At 42.7% G+C, this 27,670-nt stretch overlaps 1 protein-coding gene across 1 annotated transcript; it reads left to right on the top strand.

The window, feature by feature from the left end:
• Positions 1-27,670, top strand: sfi1 (SFI1 centrin binding protein). The gene is made up of 13 exons (XM_034166436.1): positions 1-193; positions 12,641-12,743; positions 12,824-12,917; positions 14,717-14,877; positions 14,962-15,036; positions 15,138-15,212; positions 15,312-15,500; positions 16,613-16,821; positions 21,384-21,594; positions 21,691-21,757; positions 21,838-22,003; positions 22,233-22,332; positions 27,436-27,670. The coding sequence occupies exons 2-13, from the start codon at positions 12,654-12,656 to the stop codon at positions 27,577-27,579; spliced, it is 1,581 nt and encodes a 526-aa protein (XP_034022327.1). The 5' UTR covers positions 1-193; positions 12,641-12,653; the 3' UTR covers positions 27,580-27,670.

Here is a 27,670-nt window from a genome sequence, read left to right on the forward strand (position 1 = left end):
AAATACCCAACATTGACTGGGGGCTCGTCCGGGATCTCAACAATACCGGAGGTGTCCAGCGGAGGTCGTCAAGTCCAGACGTAAATCCTTGGCCAAGGTCCGATCGATTGATCGTGTCTGCCATTGTCGGCCACCGTTGGCATTGTCTGGTTGACGAGATTTTCCCGAAGAAGACAGACAGGAAGTCGAGTCAGTGAGTAGAATTTCTTTGTAAACAGTACTGAGTGAGTGGTGATCAGATCACATAAACAGTTAAATTCCGCAAGCGATGATACAGAATCGTCTGTTAATGCAAAGCAGTTAAACTCTGTAAGGAGGGTGCGGACTCCTCTGTTTATATACGCGTACCGGTAGGGGATAAAAGTGATCACATAAAACAGTTAAACTCCGTAAGCGATGATACAGAATCGTCTGTTAATGAAACACAGTTAAACTCTGTAAGGAGGGCGGACTCCTCTACGGTTGCGAGGGACGCAAGTAGTTAAATTCCGGAAGGAGGATACGGACTCCTCTGTTTTAATACGTAAAGGAAATCCCGGGTAGAAATACGTGCACTGTAAAAAAAGTAGTTAAATTTGGCAGGGACGGCGGAGTCCCCTAATGCAGGACATTAGTTAAATTTCACGGGAGGGCGAGCTCCCCTGGCATAAGAATACGCGTACGATTATTAGAAGTGTTTTTATGTGTAAATAGTGTTTTGTGTAAGTGTAAATAACTGTGTGAAAGTGTAATACTTTGGACAACGTTAGTGACAACCGTGCGTGTGGAAGCAGAGGCAAGTGATTCCGCTTCCTACGGGGAGGTGAAAGGAATCAACCACACGACGGCAAATTAATTGTCACGTCCAAAGAAAGTGTGAAAACTTCAGATTTAGAACACCCTAGGTGTGCCCCCGTCTGAAGTCCAAATTATAACAAGGGATAATAAAAATGGGGGGTAAGACGTCTATAAATAAGGGAAATTTATCAACTGACGACTGGAAATTTATGGAAGCAAAAAATCCAAAAACAACAAAAAATTGGAGACCTGGATTAATAAACATGACTTTGACGGACGACTGAACCTGATCAGCATACAGAAGCTAAAGAAGGAGTTAGAACAGCAACATAAAGGTGATGAGAAAAAGATGCAGAAAGTAGGGGCAGATTTAGTGGCATTTTGGGAGGAGGAAGCAGAGAACAGACAGAAGGGAGCAGAGAAGCGACGATTAGAAAAAGCAAGGAAAAAGAAAGCTGTAGGTAAGGCAGAAGAAGATGTGATAATTCAGCACAGAGAACCAGAACAGCCTCAACAATCACCGCTGGCTGGATCGTCGGTGACAACAACACCTTTATCTCCTCTACCAGAGGATGACGATGTACCGCCACCACAGTATGATTTGGCAGTAAAACCTAAGGTAAAAAGTGAAAAACCAGAAAAACCAGAAAAACCACAAACACGCAGTCAAGCGAAAGTGCCCACGGCCCCTCCCATGGTGGAACACAGTGACCAGGGAGATGCCTATCCTATGATAGAAGTACCAAATCCTCGTGCAGGAACAGCAGGACAGCGATCAACCATGCTCGTATATCGAACATGGAATGCTGATAATATCAAAGCAGCAGTCGACATGATACCATCGCCACATGTCGATATCGAGGGATTTATGCAGGATATAGAAAACATTAGAAGTTCTTACCACCTTAGTGGACCTGAAGTCCAACAGGTGTGGATGAAAGCATGTGGCCCTAAAATGGAGTCAGATACGCGGAGACTGGAATCCTGCAGACCAGGATGGCGTACCATTGCCACATGATGATCCAGTCTTGAAAACAAGAGTGGAAGCTATGATTACACGTGCAAAAGGTGTGTTAGGACCAAAGATAAATTATACTGAAATTACCAGGACAACTCAGAAAGAAGGAGAGCCATGGATAGAGTTTAGATGCAGATTTGAGAGTGTATTTAGAGTCCATAGTGGCATATTGCCAGGAACACCAGTGTATGAAAACAAATTGAAAAATGTTTCACCTGTGAAGCTGACAATGACCGATTTGATTCATGATGGCAACTCAACAGCTGTCATAACAGTAACAGGTGCCACTGAAGATGTTTTAAAATTGAGATTCACAGGTATGCCATTACATGTGTCACTTTGTAAACCATATTTGACAGAATGGCAAGAATTGGGACTGACAGTCATAACAGCTTTGTCAGCCACTGATTGGAGCAGAGTTGGACCACGAACGGAGTTCAGTCCATCAACTAAATTGTATAAAGTGCCAGTTAATGTCTCATTGGTGCTGACAGCTGGAACACACATTAATGTGTCCACTTCACAATCCTGAGTGTTTCAGTTGAGTCCTGAAGAGGATGATCTTCTCTCTTCTGTACCATCAGGATTGTGGACAACAGGTCCTTCAGACGTAGGACTGATAAAAAATGCACAACCTGTAGTTATAAGACCAAAAACAGAATACAGACCATGTGTAAGACAGTATCCATTGAAACCTGATGCAATTGAAGGAATCAGGCCGGTAATAGAGAATTTATTAACAGCAGGAGTAATAGTGCCATGTCCAGATTCACCATGTAACACACCCATATTTCCTGTAAAAAAAGGCTCCGCCCTCAGTGGGATGGAGATAGATTCAAGATCTGCAGGCAGTAAATGCTGCTGTGATTAAAAGAGCACCATGTGTACCAGATCCGCACACACTGTTAAGCTCATTGAGATTAAATTCTAGTTGTTTTTCTGTAATAGATATCAGTAATGCATTTTTTTTTTTTTTTCTGTACCAGTACACCCAGATAGTCAATTCTGGTTTGCTTTTACCTTTAAAGGACAACGATATACATTTACCAGATTACCGCAGGGTTACGCAGACAGTCCAACTATTTATTCTCAAGTCATGTCAGCATGTTTAGCCAATTTCGTTCCACCGGCAGATAGCCAACTATTAGTGTATGTTGATGACATTTTGATTGCCTCTGACACACGAGAAAACTGCATAACTGACACAGTAGCATTATTATGTTTCTTATTTGATAATGGCCACAAAGTGAGTAAAAACAAAGTTCAGTTGTGTAGGGATAAAGTAAAATATTTAGGACATGAATTATCAGCCACAGGGCGTACTATCCTGTCTGACAGGAAGGAAGCAATTTTGCACGCTCCAAAACCACAAACCAAAAAGCAGATGATGTCATTTCTTGGACTGACTAATTACTGCAGGGCATGGATTCCCTGCTATGCAGAATTGACTAGTCCACTTTCTGATTTGATGTACAAGGATGATATTTCAATGTCAACCGTGTTGGAATGGAACAAAGAAGCTGAGGAAGCTTTTGTAAAAGTAAAACAAACATTAGTGTCATCCACAGTTTTGGCACTACCAGATTATAGTAAACCATTCATTCAAACAGCTGATTGTAAGAATGAGTCCATGACTAGTGTTTTGGTTCAAGTGTATGGCTCAAAATTAAGGCCAGTTGCCTACTACTCATCTAAATTGGATGCAGTGGCAAGTGCTCTACCACCATGTGTACAGGCTGTTGTTGCAGCCTTTATGGCTGTTCAAAGTAGCAGTAATGTTGTTCTATTCCATCAGTTGACACTGGAAGTTCAACATGCAGTTTCTGCACTTCTGTTGCAGACAAAAATGAGCCTTTTGTCCCCAGCAAGACATCTTTCGTGCATGTCCTTGCTATTATCACAACCACACCTTACGGTAGAGCGCTGTACGACATTGAATCCATCCACATTGATACCCTTACCTGAGGATGGTGAGCCGCACAATTGTCTTGATGTAGCTACGGTCTGTACGAAAGCACGCCCAGACCTCCAGGACACACCCATCCCAAACAGTACAATTGTGTATGTGGATGGTTCTTCCACTGACAAAGCTTATGGACAAACACAATCTGGATATGCTGTTGTCACAAATTCAGAAGTATTGGATTCTGCTTCATTGCCATCGTCATTTTCAGCACAAGCAGCTGAATTAGTTGCTTTAACTGCAGCTTGCTATCTGTTTAAAGGTACGGCTGTATCAATTTATACAGACAGCCAGTACGCTTTCAGCACAGTGCATGTGTTTGCAAAACTGTGGGAGGAGCGTGGAATGGTGACATCATCTGGAAAGCCAGTGACTCATGCCACTCTCCTAACTGCCCTACTGCAAGCTGTGAAGTTGCCTCAACAAATTGCTATATGCAAATGTGCGGCTCACACCAAAGGCTCTGACAGTGTTTCAAAAGGAAATGACGTTGCTGACAAAACCGCAAAGGCGGCAACAGCTCTTTCTATTTTTCTCCTATATGACACCCCTCCGGATATGACCACAAAAGAAACCCATATTGCCAAAAAATATGTTTAAATGGGCAGCTATTATGAGCCATGGCGTGACGCATGTCTCATCAGGGGGTATGATATCGCAATTGCAATCTATTTTTTGTCTTTATGGGTTCGATGCATATGCAAAACAGCATTGTAGAGCATGCATGACATGTGCAAAACACAACTCACAAGGCAATTTGAGACCCCAAAGAGGCAAATTTCCAACACCACAATATCCCTTTCAAGTGATTCATATGGATTATATACAGCTGAGTAAACATGAAGGGAAGGAATTTTGTTTAGTCATAATTGATGCCTTCTCAAAATGGGTAGAATTGTTCCCTACAAAACATGCAGGTGCACTTACAGTGGCTAAGGCATTGTGCAAAGACATCATTCCATGATTTGGAATACCAGAAACAGTCTATTCAGATAATGGAGCGCATTTTGTTAATACAATAGTGCAATACGTAGGAGAAGCGCTACAGGTCAATCTCAAAAATCATTGTGCTTATCAACCACACAGTGCCGGATTAGTGGAAAGGACAAAGGGCACATAAAAGGGCGCAATAAAAATAAGATTAAGGAAATGTATAGAAGAGACAAAACAAACCTGGATTGAATGTTGGACCTAGTAAAATTGTATATGAGAATAACACCAACACCATCAGGGTTAACACCATTTGGGATACTTTATGGACGACCATATCGTCTACCAATTTTGACATGGATACTAAAACAGCAGATGAGGAACAAACATTAGCAAATTTTATGAAAAGACATTAACACAGAAAGAGATAACTTAAACACATTTACTGCCGAATAATTTTGATCTTCCACAGGACGGCCTTCCAGTAGTCTAGCCAGGAGACTGGGTGTTCATCAGAGTCCAGTCCTCGTTGGGAAGGTCTATACCAAGTGCTGTTAACAACACCAACTGCAGTAAAGATAGCGGAGAGATCAACGTGGATACATCACTGTAAGATACAGCGTGTGTTGGCGGCCTCCACAGTGGAAGGGGAAGTCTGGCTACAAAGGGAGTCTATTTAATTAGCAATAGATTGTCTCAATGCCAGTGAAGCAGGGAGATCCTTGCACTATTAGGTGAGGTGGTTAACAACACTGTATCCTAGCAATCATGACTGAACTACAGCAGACCCCGGAGCGGCGTGCTCAGCGCCGCCGCTGCCGGACTGTTGGTAGGGCAGCCGGTTGCGTTGTGATCTTAGTGTGTTTCGTGCTCCTCGGATTCCTGGCCTGGTGGAATGGAATTACGTTACTAATTGTTATGTTTGTTCACAGATACCTATATCCTCAACACACCCAGCTCTGACGGCTAAACCGTACCCTGCTAGGGTGACAGAATGTCTTATCATACGGATGCATAATCAAACTGTATTTCGGGGGCAGCAGTTCTCAGCAAATCTGATAAGATGTAACACCACTTGCCTCAGTGCAACCACTTATATGATAGGGATTTCAACAGAGGACGTACAAGCGTGCCCAAGTGCTGCTCCATTGACTAGACTGAAGGGAAATGCAAAAATATCATCACGTTAAATTGTCATCACAACGGCCATTCCCAATTTGCTTTTACGGGACAGGGAATAAAAATGTAGGTAAAATTAAGAAACGTCTGTGTACCCAAATGTATGTTTTATCAAATAATTTAAGCCTAACCAAAACATAATATGTGGATGGTACTTATCTTCATCACATTGGACGGGGATGTAATTATACAGGCTCCTGTCCATGGGGAACGGATGAATCATGTGCTTATGTTAGTAAGTTTTTGCTACCACCTATAAATGGTACTCCGGTGTATGATGACATCTATTGGCTTTATGGTTCCAGACTGTACATGAGTCTCCCACCAAATTGGGGTGGTGTGTGTGCACCTACCCAGGTGACTGACCATACATATGTGGTAGGACCTCCACAGAGAAGAATGGCAGCACCAGACGGAGGAGATTGATATACCCAGATGTGTTACCACATGATCACATGTGGGGCTCGGATGTACTAAAGGACCAAAAAATTGTGGTCTGTAGGAGATAAAATAGCACATTCATTGTTCCCCTGGATAGGAGTGGGAAAAAATTCATTAATGATTGAAACTCTGAATTATCGATTGGGTCTGTTCATGAATGTAACTAAAAAATAGTAGCAGCTCAAAACACTGAAATAGATGCTTTACGTACCATGGTGATGCAAAATCGCATGGTTTTAGACTTGCTTACTGGTTCACAGGGAGGAGTTTGTGTTCTGCTGAACACAACATGCTGTACTTTCATCCCAGACTCCATTCATTCAGTGGATATGCAGGACGCATTGGAAGAGCTGAATAAACTTCGTGATGCAATGCATAAAGACACCCTAGCCGTGAACCGGTGGAATCCCTGGTCCTGGTTGACTTCAGGACCATGTTGGCAGTTACTATTGAAAATGGTGACACCAGTTATTATAGTCCTAATTCTGATTGGACTTTGCATGTGTTGTGTGATCCCTTATATCAAAACAATGGTTGGCAAAATGGTGTCAAATACATTTGTACAGTGTAATCTGGCCTTCCAACAAACTATGCCAAAATATCAAGCATTGAAACAGTCAGACCTTAGTGGAGAAAACTGTAATGACTGTACTGAGAATTATGATGATATTGAAAAGCTCACAACTCCAGTTCAAGCTTGAACTGTTGACGTGATGAGTTAACACACTCTTAGCCTATGAAGCTTTAGCTGAAAAAGTAATAAGACAAGTGGTGTAGTCGAATAATACAGAAAAAACAGTTCATTTATACCAGTCGGTAGGAGTGATGTATGGTGGTGGTGTGGTGATAACAGAATCTTTGACAGACTGCCACGAAATGTGTCAGGTTATTGTGCATTAATATCATTATTGTTACCCATGACCCCTGAAGACGTTACGACATATGCAGCCTCTCTTATTCCTGAGGATTGGCAGAAAGGCATAGCCAGACATAGAGTAAAAAGAGATTGGAAAGGAGTAGGAAATCCAACATATATTGACGCAATAGGAGTCCCCAGAGGAGTGCCTGACGAGTATAAACTGGTTGATCAAATAGCAGCTGGATTCGAATCTTCCATCTGTTGGTGGTGTTCAATTAATAAAAACGTGGACAGAATAGATTAAGTTAATAAACTAACTAACTAAGCTGGGTGATGCCTACTGTATGTTTAACAGGTGATAAACAGGTGGGAAATGTTAAGGATTTTATATATATATATATATGTTATCACTGTTAAACATTTGTACCTTCGTCTTCTTTCTTATGAAAACGGTGTTGTGCTGTTTGCACTTCACCCTGAGAATGTATGTGTTATTCAACCTTGTTTTAGCTTTGTCTTCTTTCTCATGAGAATGGTGTTGTGCTGTTTTGCACCTGTCTTAACCAAGCCTGAGAATTCAATTTTGTTTTAGCACTCTGGGGTCAATCTGAGCTGGGAATGAAGGGCTGGATGTACTTATTATTATAATATAACTTTGTTTTCGCAGCCTCTAACGACTGGGAGTAAGAGAACGTTTTGACTGTTGTGATGTGGTGCTTAGTGTGAAGGAGTGTGAAGGACAGGACACTTCAGGCAGATGCAGAACAGCTGATAACTGCAACAGACGAACGAGATGTGCTGACCTGTGTAAAAGAAAGTGTCCTTCCTTACAGCTGCACTTATTGACGTATGCGTTTATGTTACGGGAAGAAACTTGTCTTGCGTCGTCACCCCCACCCTTAGGACAAGTTTTTTGTTTATGTGATGAGGGCGTCTCTTAATAAAAAGAGCGGAAAAGCAGGCCAGACTTTAGTGTAGCCTTGGTGTACAGCCTGGCCGCACTCCGCGCGTAAAATTTGACTTTCTGTCTCACTGGTGTTTCTTGACTCTGTTTGTCTTGTTAAAGGTTTTAAAAATGTTTGGAGGAGAAAACACCCAACAATAGCGTAACCCCAGATCCATCAGAATTCCATCGCAAACAGTCCTCAGCGACTGATAGGGCATGGCGCTCTCCCATCCGCTTAGCCGAAGGCAGTGCAAGTAGAAAGGCAGTCTTCACTGACACCCATTTAAGATCAGCACTTTCAACTGGTTCAAAAGGGGATAAGCTTAAACCCTCCAGGACTAGAGGAAGGTCCCATGACGGTACGCATGCAAGCCTTGGAGGCCGCAAACGTAGAGCACCTTTCAAAAAATGACACACTAAGAGATGTGAACCCACTGAACGACCATCAACGTAGACGTGCCGGGCAGAGATTGCAGCAACATAAGCCTTCAAGGTAGGGACAGAAAGTCCTTTCTCCAGCAGTTCTTATAAATATTTGAGAAGAATAGGCACAGGGCAATGCTCTGGGTCTAACTTTTGGTTCTCACACCACCACGCAAACAGCTTCCATCTGTTGTCATACAAAGCCCTGGAAGAAGCAGCACGTGAATTAAGGATAGTCTGAACAACAACCTGGTCACAAGAACTTAACAAGGAGTCCGGCCCCTCAGCAGCCACACATACAGTTGAAGGTGTTCTGGGTGAGGGTGCCAAATCCTCCCCTGTAGCTGTGACAACAAATCCTTCCTCTCCGGGAGAGCCCAAGGTTCCCCCTCGAGGAGTTTGTAAATCATGGGAAACCAAATCCTCCCCAGCCAGAACGGCGCAACCAGCAGCACCCTGTGGCTGCTCTGGTCTATCCTGTGCAGTGTCAACATTAGCAGCGGGAGAGGAGGGAAGGCATAAAGGAGGCAATCCGGCCAGGGGTGAGCCAATGCATCCTGCCCCAGCGGGCTGTCTGGTTCCGAGAGGGAGTACCACCGTGGGCAATGTGTCGAGGTGCTTGAAGTGAAAAGGTCCACTTCCGCTACACCATACTTCTGCCAGATCATTTGGACCACAATCGGGTTCAGTCTCCACTCTCCGGTGGTGGTTTCTGTCTGGAGAGTAAATCTGCAGCACTGTTCTGTACGCTGGGCAGATGAACTGCTCTGACACTTTGAAGGCGAGGCAACGCCCATAAGAGAAGCCTCAGAGTTTCTGCCAATGAGTGACTGGACCTGGTGCCCCCTGATGGTTTATGTTGACATGTCTGGTCGGACATGTTCTTGTCCGACCGGACAAGAACATGTCTTCCTCTCAGGGCCGGGAGGAAATGCTTGAGAGCCAGTCGCACAGAGCGAAGCTCCAGCACGTTTATGTGTTGGAGTCTCCCCTGAGGACTCCAGACACCCCTCACCATCCTGTGATTCCACACGGCCCCCCAACCTTTGAGTGATGCATCTGTAACAAGCACCTCTCAGCGAGAAGGGACGGAGCCTAGAGGGACACCCTTGCAGATGAAGTCCACGTTCCCCCAGGGTCTGAGGTGCAGAAAGCACTGGTTGGAGAGTCGTACAAGCCTGTGCTGATGCAACTGAGTTGAGGCCTAGGTTGTTGATCCAGATCTGTAGGGGACGTAAGAACAGAAGTCCCAAAGGTACCACTAGCGACATTGCAGTCAATTTGCCCATCAACCGGAGCAGAAAACCAAAAGGCAGCATCACAGCCCATTGAATGTGTGAGACGAGATGAATTACATCATCCACTCTCTGCGGGGATGGCGATGCAGTCATAGTCAGGAAGTTGATGGCAATGCCGATTCTGTAACCCTCAAACAAGGTTGAAATGACCCATGGGTCTTGAACTTGAGCCTCCCAGTGGCTGAGATGATTTCGTGAGAAACGGCTGGGGGCCAAACATTGGCAGTCAGACCCGACCACCTCTGCCTCTCATCCCTGAGGACCTCTGGGCGCGATTACTGGAAGCTCTGTGAAACCATTCAGTTCTCGGGTGTCTGCCCATAGACTCCCAAAAGGCAGGCCGCTGGGAGAGCTGACCCTCAACTGCGAAAGCATGTGCAGCTCTGGGAGTCGGCGGGAGCCTGGATGTAGAGTGAAAAGCTGTAGCACATCTGACTGGCTGAGGTCTGGATGACCGGTCCAGGTCAACAAACTGTCGCCGAGATTTACTAGCCTCAACAGCATGCTCCAAAGTTTGTTGGGCTGCTGTCCAAATACTTGGCTTGGAAGAACCGGCAGTGAACGGAGTGTGCCTCTGCAGGATTCAGACAGGGGGTCTGCGCAACCCACATCTGACGTCTAGTGATGGTAAGGGTTGACCTCAGTCTGCCAAGCCCTCTGGACATATAAGCAAAGATTTGGAGTGAGGCATCACTAAGACTTTGCGTAGCATCATCAACCTCTGCCTCCCTCAAAGACTTTGAGAGGGCAATGGCTAAATGGGACAGTGAGTTGCCTTGGTGACCAATGCGAGCAGCTATGTCATAGCTTTTGGTGAGAAGGTCATCAGTGACCCTACACTGAGGTCGTGGGCAGCGGGCATCCGGCCAAGCAGCATCAGCCGGAGCCACAACCAGGTTCGCAATAATGCTGTCAATGGCGGGCATACGGTTCAGACCTTACTGCGCCGAATCACACATAGAGCTAAGGGCTCTGCAGTCCTGCGATAGATGGGTCAATGATTTGGGGTCCGCCCAACATTGGAGCTCCTCGATATATGGTTGTGAAAGTGGAATGTTGAACTCAAGCTTCTGAGTGACTTTGAAAAAGGCACTTGAAGCGGTGGTTTCTGCAGGGGGATTGTCGACCCCAAGCCTGGATAATGCCAACTGAACAGCTTGCTTGACAAAGGATAGTCCAGGTCCAGTCGCAGCCGTAGACTTGACACGGGGTACGGAGCATGAAGCACTCCCAGACGCAGACTTGACACGGGGCACGGAGCGTGAAACACTCACAGTGTAAAAGCTAATACAAGGCCCGGAACGTGAAGCACTCAGTGTAAAAGTTAATACAAGGCACGGAGCGTGAAACACTCACAGCCACAGTAATAACACGATGCACACAGCTGAAAAACTCACAGCCCAAGTGCTAAGTCACTTACAGCAACAACAACAACACTAGCTGCTAGCGGAGCTGTTAAACTTAGCAAAATGGCGGCAGCAAAGATGAAGTACTTCAAGGAGTGGAAAACACTCACGGCAAGCCCAACACAGTACACTCTACTGGTTCTGATACACACACTACCACGTAGTTAACGGGGTTAGTGACACAACTAAACAAATAGCCAGCTTTCGTCGACACAACACAGCTAATGTGCACAGAGGAAAATACCCAGCAGGGCAGCGGCGAAGGTGCGCACCCAGCGTTTAGGAATGTGTACTCATGACAGGCGTCAGTCAAAGAATACAAAAAAAACGGTGAAGCCGTGTCTCGCAGCCTCTGGAGGACGTGTGCAGTGCACGTAGCTCCAACTGAAGGTGGGTTGCGAGGCAAGCGAGAGCGGCAATCGCAGCTAAATGCGTTCTCAACCTCTAAGAATGCGAGAATGTAGAAAAGAAGCGAGGGCTGGGTGCGTCTGGTATATAAAGACAACCAGTGACGTCACCCAGGTCAAATCCAATGGCGTGACTTTGTTGGTATATATTCTCAATCTCTGTGCTGCGCACATGTAGTTATCCAGGTGCTAAAGCACCGCCCTCTGGCGGTCAGGAGGAATGAAATAGAAACTTATTTTCCTCACTGTATGTCTGACTGGAATGGTGTAATTTAGAGGTTTCTGAGCTCGCCCCCCTACCACCAAAATCTCCTGATGTTCTTAATATTTACTGAAGTATGTGTGTGTGTGTAAGTTATGTGTGAGGGTGGGCATTGCTTTTGAGGATACAAAAGCAAATTTCGTTTTGCTGGTTTACTGTGCAGTGACAATAAAGGTGATTCTGAGGATCTTTTGTTACAGCCGGAATGACTTTGTGTCAAAGGAGCAATCACTTAGGGAAGATGAGAAGTATCACTTGCATTGTAGGCAGTGTCAGCTACAACATTTTGCGCATGTGGTACATTTTTATGTGCATGATCCAGCATGTAGGTGCATCAATGTTGTGGACCTCACTGGCTGGGACACCCACCCTTCACCTGCCTGCAGCATGTAGATGGTTACTTTTGAGTGGTGGTCATGGGCCAGTTGGACCAAAGGAAGTTTTTGTGGTGTTGTGAATGTAGCAGCACACACCAGTATGTAGTCCCAGACTTGACTTGACTTGTGAATAGATGGAACCAGTTGGTCTATGAAATTAGCTGGTATGGTGTCTGGCTAGAATGAAAACTTTAAACTGTATTTTTTGTGGTTTGAGACTGCTAGACTAATTGTTACAACTTTATATATTATACCTTTCAACTCTGAAGTTGTAATTCAAATGAATCTTAATATAAACCACTGCTGTCAGTTACTCTTTTTTTTTTAAGCATAATCTCTCATTTCTCTCCACAGGCAGCTTGGGGGTATGAACAGAGTGGATGCAGATCTTGCAGAAGAATCCAGGATGATGGAGCTAATAGCACACAGGCACTTTGAGTACTTTCTTCAGCTTAAGGTTATAGAATGGTGTAGTGGCTGTACACCTGTCTGCAAAACCTGTTTGGTTTTACTAACTTTGTCCTAAAAATTTTCAAGGTCTTTGCTGCGTGGAGAAAAGCAACGCGTGCAATATTAAAGCACCACCAGCAACTGGAAGCACTCACCAGGGCTCAGAGTGTCATGAATCAAGGTCAGTTATGCTTTTCACATTCGGTGGTACCTGTAAAACATATTCAGTGGGAAGTTGGGGTAACAGTTTTTGCTTTACGTGTGCAGCACATAACTAGTCTGAATACACTCTTTTTGGTGGGATCATGATGATAAACAATACAGCACACACAGGTGATGACAGGCTACATACAGTCAGGTCCGTTAATATTTAGACATTGACACCATTTTGTGATTTTTAGAATGGACTATTTGCTCCAGTGAGATCTGAGTAATTGAGAATAGAAAGGGAGAATGTGTCAAATTACTGAAAGAAGGAAAGGAAATAAATCAAATAGCTATTCATGGTAGACAAAGATTAGGAGGGATGGAGGTCACATTATCTGGAGAACAAAAATAAGAAAATGAGAGAATCAGCTCAGTTACTACTCCAAATTGTTGACGTTCTAATAAGCCGTCTATGTGCGGGCCACATAACGTGTGTTCTGCCCTCCCTGAACGTAAGTGTTTAGTTTGGCAGACAGGTAAATAGTTCTCCAAATGAGAGATGAAGTCTTCCAAGTTCAGCCTGTTTAATTCTTGCCTCACACTTGAAGGTACTGTAAAACTAAAATACACAAAAAGAAATGGATTTAAATATTTTTAGTTGCACAGGTGTGTTCAGTCATGTATACAGATATAACACAGTGCTTAAAATGTTCCTAAATGATCCTAATCCAAAATCCATTAACTCCATCTCCAGGAATGTTGGCTCCCTCACTCCATTTGTCAAAACTTATGCAAGAAACTTTGGTGTAATTCTAGACTACCAACTCAATCTTGACAAACAAATCTCTTCTGTTGTTAAAACTAGCTTTTATCAATTAAGAATTATTGCAAAACTCAAATCTGTTCTGTGTTATAGTGACCTGGACAGCCCTACTGTCAACTTGCTGAAAACTTTGAATATTAATTTACATCTACGTTAACCCCCTGCCACTTTAAGCATTTTTAAGAGGGCTATAACTAGCAGCTGAAAGGTTTTATCCACGCCAATGCTCCCCTGAATCATTTGCTCCAAAAAAAAGTATGAACGACCTAAATGACATGGTGAGATGCTGAAGAGCTTTGTTCATTCATGTCTGCGACATATACATATTAACAGTAATAATAATACTTAAAATTTGGCTTATCTTCATAATTAACCTGTTTATTTGATGGAGAAATTTGATTTCATTGTCTTGGGAATGCTAGTAACATTTCATTTTAGAATGTCTTTCTTCTTCAGATGAAGACCAAAATTTAGGGAGATAAAAAGGCACACAATACGTTATCAAGTTTCTGTCAGACCTAAAATTTTAGCAGATTAGTTACAAGTATTTACACATTTATCCTAATATTTACAAACATCATGCTAAATATTTAGCTCAATGTTGAGTCAAATATGGACCTTAATAAAAGAGCTAATTGTTCCTCCCTGAAAGACAGATTAATAAGGTGTCTAATGACAGACATTTAGCATGTAAGGGGGAGGGGGCACTCGGAGGGGGTCTTACCCAGGGAGTGATTCAGTGTAGAACCACCACTGTTTTCTTGTTCCAGTTACAGCTTCATAATGGAGTGGAACAGAGAAGGATTTTGATACAAGAAAACTGATTAAAAAAAAAAAATTGGCTGCAATCTCGCATGTGCTTTCTGTCAAATTGTAGTTGAAATTTCACATTTTCTTTTGAAAAAAGTAAACAAAACAAAACAAAAAAAACAGGATTGTCAATGTTTCAGTATTCATGTTTTTTTTCTGAATTTCTCTACACTTTGTAATTTAATCATCTATGTGTTCAGTGCGGCTGCTGGGGTCTTTCAGGGAATGGAGGACACAAAAAAGAGAGGCTCAGAAGGAGAGGAAGCACATGGAAAAAGCCAAACAACACCATAATTCCAAACTGCTCTCTAAAGTGATGAAAGCATGGAAACTGCACCACTGTCAATATCTCAAGTACAAGGTCACTATTTTATCAAAACCACCCTAAAACCCTGGCTTTTCACTTCCTGTTATAGTTTGACTCACAAATTTGATTATTTCTTAGGTAATGAAGCGGCAGGGAATCCTGCTGCTGAGATTAAAGACCTGGCAGACATACTTTGAACAGTGGAAAACAGAGGTTAGTCAATGTTTTTTTTTTTTCTCACATTCTAAACACTGATACTGACCAAGTGAATAGTTAAAAGAGACATGCAACCTTGGTTTACTTCCTTCAAACAGCTCCAGCACAGAAGAAGAACTGCAAAGCAGACAGAGCGAGCACTTTGGCATTGGTCTCTGACTCTCCAAGCCAAAGTAACACCTGCTTGCACATATTTTTCCGAGCGCCTCATTGTGAAACTGAGCATGCATGCAGAATTGGTGCTACATTGATGTTCCTTAAACTTAATGTAGGTGTTGTACAGATGGAGACTGTGGGTTACAGAGCAGTGCCACAAGCGCGAGCATGCAGCCAGAGCTGCACAGATCTACAGAGACCAGCTGCTGAGGGAGGGCGTGACGAGCATCCTCACATATGCTGTGCACATGAACAGCCTCACCTCGAGTCTGGTGGAGTGCAGCCGGACACAGCCAAGACCTGAAGTGAGTCATTTTTTGTAGTAAGCAGTGGTGAGCACAACTAACCAAAAAGTTAGCTTCAATAACTATTAATCCGATAACTGAAAAGTTATCTTTTATGACGCTAAACTGATAAACTGATTAAAAAAAAATGTATCTTTATTACAGATAACCGATAACTTTTAGTATTGATTGTTTTGCGGCCACATCAGATTACACTGTCGGATTCTGATAAATCAGTTTCACTTTAAATTCAAGGGTCACTAACACAAAAAGAATGCACGAAAAATGAATGAGTAAAAAATAATACCCCAAACACTGTCATCATCTTTCAAAAGCAGTAAAACACAGTATTAGAAGTCAGTTTATCTCGGTATTCTATACACCGTCGTTTATGAACTAAAAGCTGTTGGTTTTTTCACACGCTTTGAACCCTGCTGCTTAAACAACCGAAATACGTCCATTAATGCTTTGATTGGCAGAATGAAAGACATGCAGTAAATACAAATTCTTACCTGTTAGTTTCAGTGGGGTTTATTAAATTCTGAAGAAATAATCCACATAAAGCATCCTGATTATCTAAAACGGTGTCTAAGAAATCCCTCTGTAACACAGCTGCACTGAGATCTCCTCTCTCCCACCGAGTCTTGGCGATTAAATTATGCCGTCAGCCACAAAGAAATAAAATAAAACAATGTTAAAATTAGTCCATTTTTTTTCTGCGTTAAGCGGACAGTAATACTCACTGTAACGTCCAAAGTGAACCTGAACTGCACTACCCACAATGACCCTGTGTCGATCGGCCAAATCAGGTTTTGTGCTTGATGATGTCATCAGCAAGCGACAGCCACAGACACACAACAGATGGACTAAAATATTTGATTTTAGGGTTTGCAAACATTTTTCACCATTAAACTTTGCTCACTTTACCAGCAAAAAATGATCGTAACTAAACTTATTGGAAGATAATTGGTTCACTGGTGGTTTTAAAAGTTATCTGAAAAGCTAATCCGCTAGCAAAAACATTAGCTTTAATAATTATCAGTTATCGGTTTAGCTGAACTGTGCCGACCACTGGTAGTAAGCTTCAGCCTAATTGCAGCATGAGTTTTGTAAAGTCTGCCTTTTTCCCTTAGACATCGCTTCACCTCCAGAAAGTAGTTCATCGTTGTGCCATGCGGTGGAAGCAGCGGGCTCTGTGTAAACCAGGCAGAGAGAAGGAGTCCAGAAGGCTACCACCAAAGAAGAGCGTGACGTTCTGTTTCCCCACATCTGATGTGGACAGCAAATCGCACCATTTTTCCCAGACTGACTCTAAAAACGGAGCTCAACTGTTGAGTGAAACGTGAGTTTGTTGTTCCACTCTGAGCCCCTGTGAGACTTTAAATCTGTGCTCAAAACCTATGTGCTCAGTGCACTTTTTTGCTTGATGTGTTTGTAATGTAATCACTACAATATAATTTATTTAACATGCTCCATATCTGTAAATTTTTCTGTCCAACCACAGTACACGGTATGTGGGACATTAAACTCACTGTCCACTTTGTTAGGTACACCTGTTCAACTGCTCATTAAACCCAATATTTAATCATTCAGAGATGAGGCAGGATATGCATAAAGTTCAAACTAAGTATCAGAAAGGTGAAGAAATGTGACGCATACGACTGTGTGGCAAACTGCTGAGGATGGGGTTTTGATGTACAGCTATCTCTCGGGTCTACAGAGAATAATTTGGACAAGACAAAATGTCCGGTGAGCAGCAGTTCTATGAGCAAAAAATGCTTTGTTGTTAGCAGAGGTTGGAGAAGAATGGCTAGACTACTTTGAGCTTAATATAGATAGAGACCAGGTTGTGCAGTTACCGCTTGTTAAAACCAAGGTATGCAGAAGAGCATCTCTGAAAGCACAACACATCAAACCTTGCAGCAGACAGGCTGCGGCAGCAAAAGACCACACTGGGTGATGCTCCTGTCAAGGCAAACAGGAAACTGGGTACTACAACCCCTGCATCAAATCAGATCTGCTCGTTGACATTGACCCTATGCCATGACATTGACCCTATGTGTCTTTTTGCAAGGAATGTTTTCACAGTTTTTGCTCTATGGCAAGATGCATTATCATCTTGAAAAATGATTTCATCATCCCCAAACATCCTTTCAATTGTCCAAAATATCAACGTAAACGTGTGCATTTATTGATGATGTAGTGACAGCCATCTCCCCAGTGCCTTTACCTGACATGCAGCCCCATATCATCAACGACTGTGGAATTTTCATGTTCTCTTCAGGCAGTCATCTTTATAAATCTCATTGGAACGGCACCAAAAAAAGTTCCAGCATCATCACCTTGCCCAATGCAGATTCGAGATTCATCACTGAATATGACTTTCATCCAGTCATCCACAGTCCATGATTGCTTTTCCTTAGCCAATTGTAACCTTGTTTTTTTCCTCTTTAGGTGTTAATGATGGCTTTCATTTAGCTTTTCTGTATGTAAATCCCACTTCCTTTAGGAGGTTTCTTGCAGTTCGGTCACAGACGTTGACTCCAGTTTCCTCCCATTCGTTCCTCATTTGTTTTGTTGTGCATTTTCGATTTTTGAGACATATTGCTTTAAGTTTTCTGTCTTGACGCTTTGATGTCTTCCTTGGTCTACCAGTATGTTTGCCTTTAACAACCTTCCCATGTTGTTTGTATTTGGTCCAGAGTTTAGACACAGCTGACTGTGAACAACCAACATCTTTTGCAACATTGCGTGATGATTTACCCTCTTTTAAGAGTTTGATAATCCTCTCCTTTGTTTCAATTGACATCTCTCATGTTGGAGCCATGATTCATGTCAGTCCACTTGGTGCAACAGCTCTCCAAGGTGTGATCACTCCTTTTTAGATGCAGACTAATGAGCAGATCTGATATGATGCAGGTGTTAGTTTTGGGGATGAAAATTTACAGGGTCATTCCATAATTTATTCCTCAGAATTGAGTGAGTCCATATTTTTTTCCTCTGCTTGGTCTAAAAACGTAACCGTTACTGACTGCCACAATTATTTTTTATTGATTTCTTATAGTGTTTCTTAAAGCCAGAAAGTTGCCATTTGAAATGACTTTAGTTTTGTGTCATGTCTGTGATCTGCTTTTTTTCTACAAAATTAAACAACTGAATGAACATCCTCCGAGGCCGGTGATTCCATAATTATTGCCAGGGGTTGTATATGTTCAGATGGGAGGGCCGGAGTTCGCTTATACAAAATGGAATTATGGATCCGTCAGGCTTGCTATCAACGACATGGGCTACTGGTGGTAGTTTAAATAAAAATAGTAGTTGTGCGCACATCCAACCCTAATTAGGCCAGGTGCAGGACAATCAAGATTAGCAGACAAAAAAAGAAAGAAAATCCACACACCGGTAAAGCTCCCTTAGCTTTACTATCAGCTTTGCTGAAGTAGACAAAAACCTCTGAGGTATTTAACACCTGAATCTATGTCAGGAAGTATCTAGGTAGTTTTAAGGGCAAAATGGTTCCAGCATGTAACTAGCAATATATACCTAATGCCCAAGTTTGGGTAGGATTACTTTGAAATGTAATCCAAAAGTAATCAGATTACAGGTAATTCAAATGTGTGTGTGTGTGTGTGTGTGTATATATATATATATATATATATATATATATATATATATATAAATATAAACGCAACACTTTTGGTTTTGCTCCCATTTTGTATGAGATGAACTCAAAGATCTCAAACTTTTTCCACATACACAATATCACCATTTCCCTCAAATATTGTTCACAAACCAGTCTAAATCTGTGATAGTGAGCACTTCTCCTTTGCTGAGATAATCCATCCCACCTCACAGGTGTGCCATATCAAGATGCTGATTAGACACCATGATTAGTGCACAGGTGTGCCTTAGACTGTCCACAATAAAAGGAAAATGAAAAGTGCAGTTTTACCACACAGTACAATGCCACAGATGTCGCAAGATTTGAGGGAGCGTGCAATTGGCATGCTGACAGCAGGAATGTCAACCAGAGCTGTTGCTTGTGTATTGAATGTTCATTTCTCTACCATAAGCCGTCTCCAAAGGCGTTTCAGAGAATTTGGCAGTACATCCAACCAGCCTCACAACCGCAGACCACGTGTAACCACACCAGCCCAGGACCTCCACATCCAGCATGTTCACCTCCAAGATCGTCTAAGACCAGCCGCTCGGACAGCTGCTGAAACAATTGGTTTGCATAACCAAAGAATTTCTGCACAAACTGTCAGAAACCGTCTCAGGGAAGCTCATCTGCATGCTCGTCGTCCTCACTGGGGTCTCGACCTGACTCCAGTTCGTCGTCGTAACCGACTTGAGTGGGCAAATGCTCATATTCGCTGGCGTTTGGCACGTTGGAGAGGTGTTCTCTTCACGGATGAATCCCGGTTCACACTGTCCAGGGAAGATGGCAGACAGCGTGTATGGCATCGTGTGGGTGAGCGGTTTTCTGATGTCAATGTTGTGGATCGAGTGGCCCATGGTGGCGGTGGGGTTATGGTATGGGCAGGCGTCTGTTATGGACGAAGAACACAGGTGTATTTTATTGATGGCATTTTGAATGCACAGAGATACCATGACGAGATCCTGAGGCCCATTGTTATGCCATACATCCAAGAACATCACCTCATGTTGCAGCAGGATAATGCACGGCCCCATGTTGCAAGGATCTGTACACAATTCTTGGAAGCTGAAAATGTCCCAGTTCTTGCATGGCCGGCATACTCACCGGACATGTCACCCATTGAGCATGTTTGGGATGCTCTGGACCGGTGTATACGACAGCGTGTACCAGTTCCTGCCAATATATATATATATATATATATATATATATATATATGTATATTCACCCCCTTGGTATTTCACACATTTTAATTTGTGCCATTTCAAATACTGTACAAAAAGTAAATCAGGCTTCTCAATACAAAAATTTCTAAAGCTATCTTCCTTAAACTCAAACTTAAAGCAAATCTCTGTAATTTGATATAAATGAATTAAAAACATAAAAGCCAAGATGATGGATTGCATAAGTAATGGAACACTTTGGTATAATACCTGTAAATAATCAGTTTTATTGCCAGTTTTTGTCAGACAAGTTAGGGGATGGATACATGAACATTTCCAAGTCACTGAATATGTCTTGGACTTTATTTAAAATATCAGCCTTGACAGTAAGGACCTTGCTGCACTCGGTCTGTACAGGAATATCAGACCTTGGTCTTTTTTGACCGAACTCTGAATAAAAGACAGAGGTCTGATATTTTAAATAAAGTCATGCCAAGTGGCATGCTTCCCTAAATATGGTTGAACGCCCAGATGCTTTAGTAAGGACCCCAGAAACTGAGAAAAGGTCAAAGGAAAGACCAGAAATCTGGTTGTGGCATAGAGATGACTACTTCCAACTGGTGGTTGCTAATCAGGACCTATGGTGGTTCTGTAATAATGTGATTGTTGGCACAGCACCAGTAAATCCATCCTGACCTGACCTTGATGCAAGTACTTGTCTAGTAATGAGAATGAAGTGTGTGTGTGTATGTCCAGTCTGTATTGAGGATGTGTGGATGTTTTGGTGCCACAAGTATGGATTATGTGTATACTGTAACTGCAAGCTATTCCAACATTCATAAATCAAGATTGTTTGACTTGTGACTAAGAGTGAGCATTCAGTGAGTGTGTTTGTTTGCTTGGATATGCTAATTTGTGCAGTGTTTTGCAAACGTGGCTTTTTTATTGAAATTCTACAATACTTTAAACTAGATGGGGACACTAGGCAAATTCAATTCCCTCTTGAGTAAATAAGTTGATTAAACATGTTACAAAATGCTGTCATTCTGGACAAACACTGAGGAAAGTCTGTTATCATTTTAGTGAAACACAGTCAATGGACACTGATGGCTATTTTGGAGCTCCACTGCAGTCACATGCATGTACTGCTCCTCATCAGCTGGCACCAAGTTCTCTACGTTTCCAGCCACACACAGTACCAGTGAGCCTAAAACCTTCAAGCACAGTAGACTCTCTTCAGGATGTTCTTCTGCCTCCTTCTGCTTTCATGGTTGCTCCTGGTACCCAGCTTGTGGTAATCACTCATTTGTAAATTTGAAACCCACATATTTGTTTATTTTATGATGAACTGGATAACCTGACTGAGCTCGTATCACGATTCATCCCTCAGTTGGAGAAAATTGAAAATGCTCCACTTGTGCCCTCTCATCAGTTCATCCAGGCCTCAGCTGATCAAGGTATAGCCATTATTGTACTTAAGTCCAAGTTACTGGTTTTATCCACTTACAGATTTTTATAAAAGACATGTTCATTACAGGTTTTGTTGTTCTTCCTCATGATGTACGTTTGAGAACATCCGATAAAGAAGCCGATCATCCAAAAGTGAAAGATGGACTAACTGATCCAAGGCTGACCCTGACACAAGAACTCTTCTCGATTCGAATGGACATGAATAGCTTCCAACAAGACCGGAAACAGCTCCGGTAACAACAACCTGCCTGTGAAAGCATTTTTCCATACTTCATATACTGTGTTGTACATGTTTGTGCTCATGGACTTTTGTTTCTGTGCCCATTTTGGGTGTGACTCACATCGGTGAAGCTGTACACCATTTTAGCTCTTAATTCATATTAAAGACGTTTTCATTTGAGTATAATTGTAAGGTGGTACTACACAGCCATGGATGTTCTCACGCCACTCATTTCAATTCAGGGCATGGCGAAAACTGAAAGAGGTCTTAAACGCTTGGCTGCAGACCAGTGGAAAGGATGAACATGTTGAAAAAAACCTTGTTTTTCAAGAGCTGAAGGAGGTAATAACTTTAAATCTTACATCACATTATATTAAAATGGTTAATGTTAGTGAGATTAAACAAAGGGATGATTGACATTTAAATGTGCACCTAAATATCTACTTTATATGTTTGAGTTCAGTCTGGCTTCGCACCCAAGATGTTGTTCACTGGCTGCATCCTAGCTTGGCAGGTACTCACTGAATGCAAGTGAGAATATCTGTAATATTTCTGCATGTGAGAAGATGAGTGATGAGTTGTGATTGTCCTGAATCAAGACTAAAATCCAGGCTTTCAGTGACTTCCTGAACTTGGCCATCACGTGTATCGTATGGAGTCATGAGGTCATTGAACAGAGGTGTTGGGCAATGCCGTTATCTTTGCAGGAGAACGAAGTTCCAAGTGTTTTGGGGTCCTGGTGCTTCCTGTCTTAATTTATGATTGTGAGATTTGAAAGCTAACCAGTGACCTAAGGTGATGCGTCTTTGCTAGGTCTCTTCTGAGAATCTTTGGGTACTGATGGAATGACTTTGTGTCAAATGTCTGATTACTTAGGGAGACTCAGAAGAGTACGACTTGTATAGTGAGAGAATATCAACTTCGACGTATTTGCTTTGAGGCACGTTTCTGTGGGTATGATCCAGAATTTAGGTGCCTCAGTGTTGTGGACCCTGGCAACTGCAAAAAGGTCAAGGCAATGCCCACGTTTCGCCTAGCTGTGACAGATAGTTGGCTACTTCATATTTGGGCTGGGCAGTATGACCTAAATCTCATATTCCATCCATCCATCCATCCATCCATTTTCTTCCGCTTTATCCGGAGTCGGGTCGCGGGGGCAGCAGCTCAAGCAAAGCCGCCCAGACCTCCTAATCCACACACACCTCCTCCAGCTCCTACGGGGGAACCCCAAGGCGTTCCCAAGCCAGCCGAGAGATGTAGTCCCTCCAGCGTGTTCTGGGTCTTCCCCGGGGCCTCCTCCCAGTGGGACGTGCTCGGAACACCTCTCCAGCGAGGCGTCCAGGGGGCAGCCGGAAAAGATGCCCGAGCCACCTCAACTGACTCCTTTCGACGTGGAGGAGCAGCGGCTCGACTCCGAGCTCCTCCCGAGTGACCGAGCTCCTCACCCTATCTCTAAGGGAGCGCCCAGCCACCCTGCGGAGGAAACTCATCTCGGCCACTTGTACTCGCGATCTCGTTCTTTCGGTCATGAGCCAAATCTCATGACCATAGGTGAGGATCGGAACGTAGATCGATCAGTAAATCGAGAGCTTTGCCCCCCCTACTCAGCTCTTTCTTCACCACGACGGTCCGACACAGCGACCGCATCACTGCAGATGCTGCACCGATCCGTCTATCGATCTCACGCTCCATCCGTCCCTCACTCGTGAACAAGACCCCGAGATACTTAAACTCCTCCACTTGAGGCAAGGACACTCCACCGACCTGAAGAGGGCAAAGCACCTTTTTCCGGTCGAGAACCATGGCCTCGGATTTGGAGGTGCTGATCTTCATCCCGGACGCTTCACACTCGGCTGCAAACTGCCCCAGTGCACGCTGAAGGTCCTGATTTGACGAAGCCAACAGAACCACATCGTCCGCAAACAGCAGAGACGAGATTCTGTGGTTCCCAAACCAGACCCCCTCTACACCCTGGCTGCGCCTAGAAATTCTGTCCATAAAAATAATGAACAGAACCGGTGACAAAGGGCAGCCCTGGCGGAGGCCAACGTGCACTGGAAACAGGTTTGACTTACTACCGGTAATGCGAACCAAGCTCCTGCTGCGGTCGTACAGGGACCAGATAGCCCTTAGCAAAGGACCCCGGACCCCGTACTCCCGGAGCACTTCCCACAGGGTGTGCCGAGGGACACGGTCGAATGCCTTCTCCAGATCCACAAAACACATGTGGACTGGTTGGGCAAACTCCCATGAACCCTCAAGCACCCGATGGAGAGTGTAGAGCTGGTCCAGTGTGCCGCGACCAGGACGAAAACCACACTGCTCCTCCTGAATCTGAGGTTCAACCATTAGTCGAATTCTCCTCTCCAGTACTCTGGAATAGACCTCTCATATTCCAATAACAATATATATAGTACATTTCATGTAGAATCAATGAATTAGGTTTAATAAAAAATATATAATTTCTATTTCCTATGACAGTTTAAATTATATACTCAAAAATAAAAGGTATCCATCCATATTTGATTATTTTTCTTTTTATTGAGAACCTCTGGGCAAATGTTTACAATTGTGCTCAAATGTTTACATTCCCTGGTAGAATTATTATTATTATTATTATTATTATTATTATTATTTTTTGGCCATTTTTCAGAGAATATGAATAGCACAAAAACTTTTTTTTTCTCATGGTTAGTGGTTGTGTGAAGCCAATTATTATCAAACAACTGTGTTTACTCTTTTTAATCATAATGACAACAGAATGTACCCAGTTGACCCTTATCAAAAGTTTACATACCCCTGTTCTTAATACCGTTTATTTCCCCCTTTAACATCAGTGACAGCTTGGAGTCTTTTGTGGTAGTTGTGGACGAGGCTCTCTGATGGTGAAGCTGCCATTGAATATGTCTTGGACTTTATTTACATAAATTATGAAGAAATACAAACAGTATGGCACTCTGTGGTAAATCTGTGTGCAGTAGACAGTTCTCAAAAACTGAGTGACTGTGCAAGAAGGAGAAGAGTGAGGAAAGCCACCAAGACACCCAGACAAGCCAGAAGACATTATAGGCTTATGTGGCTGTGATTGGAGAAATTGTGCACAGTGCAAATTTTGCACTTTGTATCACCAGTTATACAGGTTCATGATGAAGTGGTATAGAGGATGATTTTCTTAAAAAGAAGACCTGAAAGTCTAAATACAAGTTGCTTTGAAATACAAGTTGATTTGATCTGCTTTGGTGAAAAAAATATTGTTTTCTGCTCTACTCCACCATGAAGCTAAGAGTGGGTAGTTTTGGGTAGTTTCTGTTGTCATTATGATTTAAACAGAGTAAATACAGTTGTTTGATAATAAATGGCTTCAATCAACCACTAACCATGAGTGGGGAAAAAAAGCGGTTTTGTGTTGTTATTCATATTCTCTGAAAAATGGCCAAAAATCACAAATTCTGACAGGTATGTAAACTTTTAAGCACAACTGTAAGTATGTTAAAAAATTACTCTGAATTTTGAAACATGTTATTGTAGTATATATATTTGTCTGCACAAGTTATATAATTCAAGAATTTGCTCTGTGTATACGGCCAATATATTAATTTCTCTGCATGCAGGCATCTCTCTAAATAAACAAAATCTGTCCTGTGCTCAATAAATATGTTGTCTTCCACATAAAAAAGTCTTGTTACTCTTATTTTTAGTGGACAGTTTGCATGCTTACTACAGCATACAAACTAAGCAAACTAATTCATAAAATTGTGCAAATAAATTGTGCCTTGTGCGCACAAAATATTTGGAGTGCTGTGAACTGTGGATCCTTGAAAAACAAAATCTCAGCAAAAAAACACTCTGGACATCTCTGTGGAGTAAAGACGGGACCAAAATGCACCTTCTTTCTTCTCTCCTCAGAGAGACTGTTTCCCCTTTTTTTCTGGTTCTCTGCAAACTCTTCATCATGTTGATGTGTTTATGATACAGCTTTCTTCGTGGTATGCTCTGAACTCATCCTCCACCTTTGTCCTGCATGCTGCTCATGTGCAAGACATGTGAAGATACAGAGTAGAGCTCTACTCCATGAGACCATTTTTCACACAGCACAAGATTTCATCGCACCCCTAGTGTGGAAAGCTCTCATCCCCCCCCTCCACCCCTCCTCTTCCCAAATTAATGTCATTAATGTCATTTCGCTTTTCATCTCTGTCTCATCTACAGCCAAGCTTTGAAATTTGACATAGAGCCTTGGGCTTACAGGGAGGGGTGTTTGTGTTTTGGATGTGCTTGATTTATCCACCAGGCAAAATTGTCAGGGTTTGGATTTTTGCTTTATGTTTGCTCTGTTTAGTTATTTTGCTTGGTTAGTTTTCTCCCCATGTTAGTTATCTTGCTGGTCTCTTTCCTGCTTGGGTTTTCTCTGTCCCTATCTCTCTTGTCTTCCTCTTGGTGGTGGGTGTTTCACTCTGTCTGGCCATATACCCTTGTTCTGGTGCTTTCCACGCACATCTGTTCTAATTTACAGCTCATCACCTGGGTGTATTTAAGGTTCACAGGTTCCACTAGTCCTTTGCTAGATTGATGTGCCTTGTGCCTCTTTCCCGCTCTGTCTGTATGTCCTAGTCCTGCTTGCCTCACCATTTTTGATCACCTGCCTGTGTACCCAACTCCACCTCTGCCTGATGTTTTTTGGATTACCTCAACGTGTACCCACCTCTGCATGATAACTCACTAAACCTTTTTGAACTACAAAGGTGTTTGTTTGAGTCTCGCATTTGTGTCCAACCATTCCTGACCATCGAACCTGATAAAAATGAGCGCAATTTCCCCAAAGTAATACACACCACAAAATAAATAGAGCATAATATGAAAAGTTTTTCTATCGTCTTGTGGGTCATTTTGCACAGCCCTACTTGAGATGGGCTGCTTGTCGGCCTGGGTGGTTGTCAGTCAGGTGAATGCAGTGATGCATGGCATCAGCATGTTGCCGGACTTGATCATTTGAGATGTTTGTTTTTGCTTGTAAAGGCCCCACATAGTGTATTTTGATTGTGCCAAATTACTGTCTGTGATATAATCCATTTCAAAGCATCATTCACAGTTTATTTCAAAGCATTGTCCCTCAGGTAGGCATTGCTCTGCAAAAGCAGGATATATGTATTTATTTAATTTTATATTTTTTCTAATGTTAAAATGTAAACAGTTGTGCCCAGTTTTGCTTGTATTTTGAAAAATCTATCATTTCTAGATGCACTGTGAAAACAAAGCATTGTTGGCCAGTGGCCCCATCTGTCATTCAGCGTTTCATATTTTATCTGATCCTGACTTGTCACAGCGTATAGAGTACAAAACTATAGCTAACCAAAGCTCATCCAAATGAGACAAAAGGCATCCTAACTTCACATTTCAATCATATTTAATCCAAGACTCAGAATTGACACTTTTTGATGTTGACAGTTGGAGGAGCGCATTGACAGACTGTCCTCTGAGTTGGAAGAAAGGAAGGAAACGATGAGACTGCACGCAGAGAGGATCAAGTATTTGCAGACTGCTGTCAGCACTTCAGGAGTCGAAACTGAACGCTCTGTGTTTACAACATGACAACAGATGGTGCATGTCGTCACATACTCATGTTTTCTCCTGCTTCCTGTACAGGCTGTTTGTCATTGGTGTAGCTTATATACATTTTTAA

The sequence above is a fragment of the Thalassophryne amazonica genome, chromosome 3 (assembly GCF_902500255.1).
Source record: "Thalassophryne amazonica chromosome 3, fThaAma1.1, whole genome shotgun sequence".
Classification (NCBI taxonomy): domain Eukaryota; kingdom Metazoa; phylum Chordata; class Actinopteri; order Batrachoidiformes; family Batrachoididae; genus Thalassophryne; species Thalassophryne amazonica.

Coding starts and splice junctions, on each gene's coding strand:
- sfi1 (XM_034166436.1), top strand. CDS start 12,654: ATGAACAGAGTGGATGCAGATCTTGCAGAAGAATCCAGGATGATGGAG. Junction 15,037..15,137: donor TTGAACAGTGGAAAACAGAG/GTTAGTCAATGT, acceptor TCCTTCAAACAG/CTCCAGCACAGAAGAAGAAC. Junction 15,501..16,612: donor GGACACAGCCAAGACCTGAA/GTGAGTCATTTT, acceptor TTTTTCCCTTAG/ACATCGCTTCACCTCCAGAA.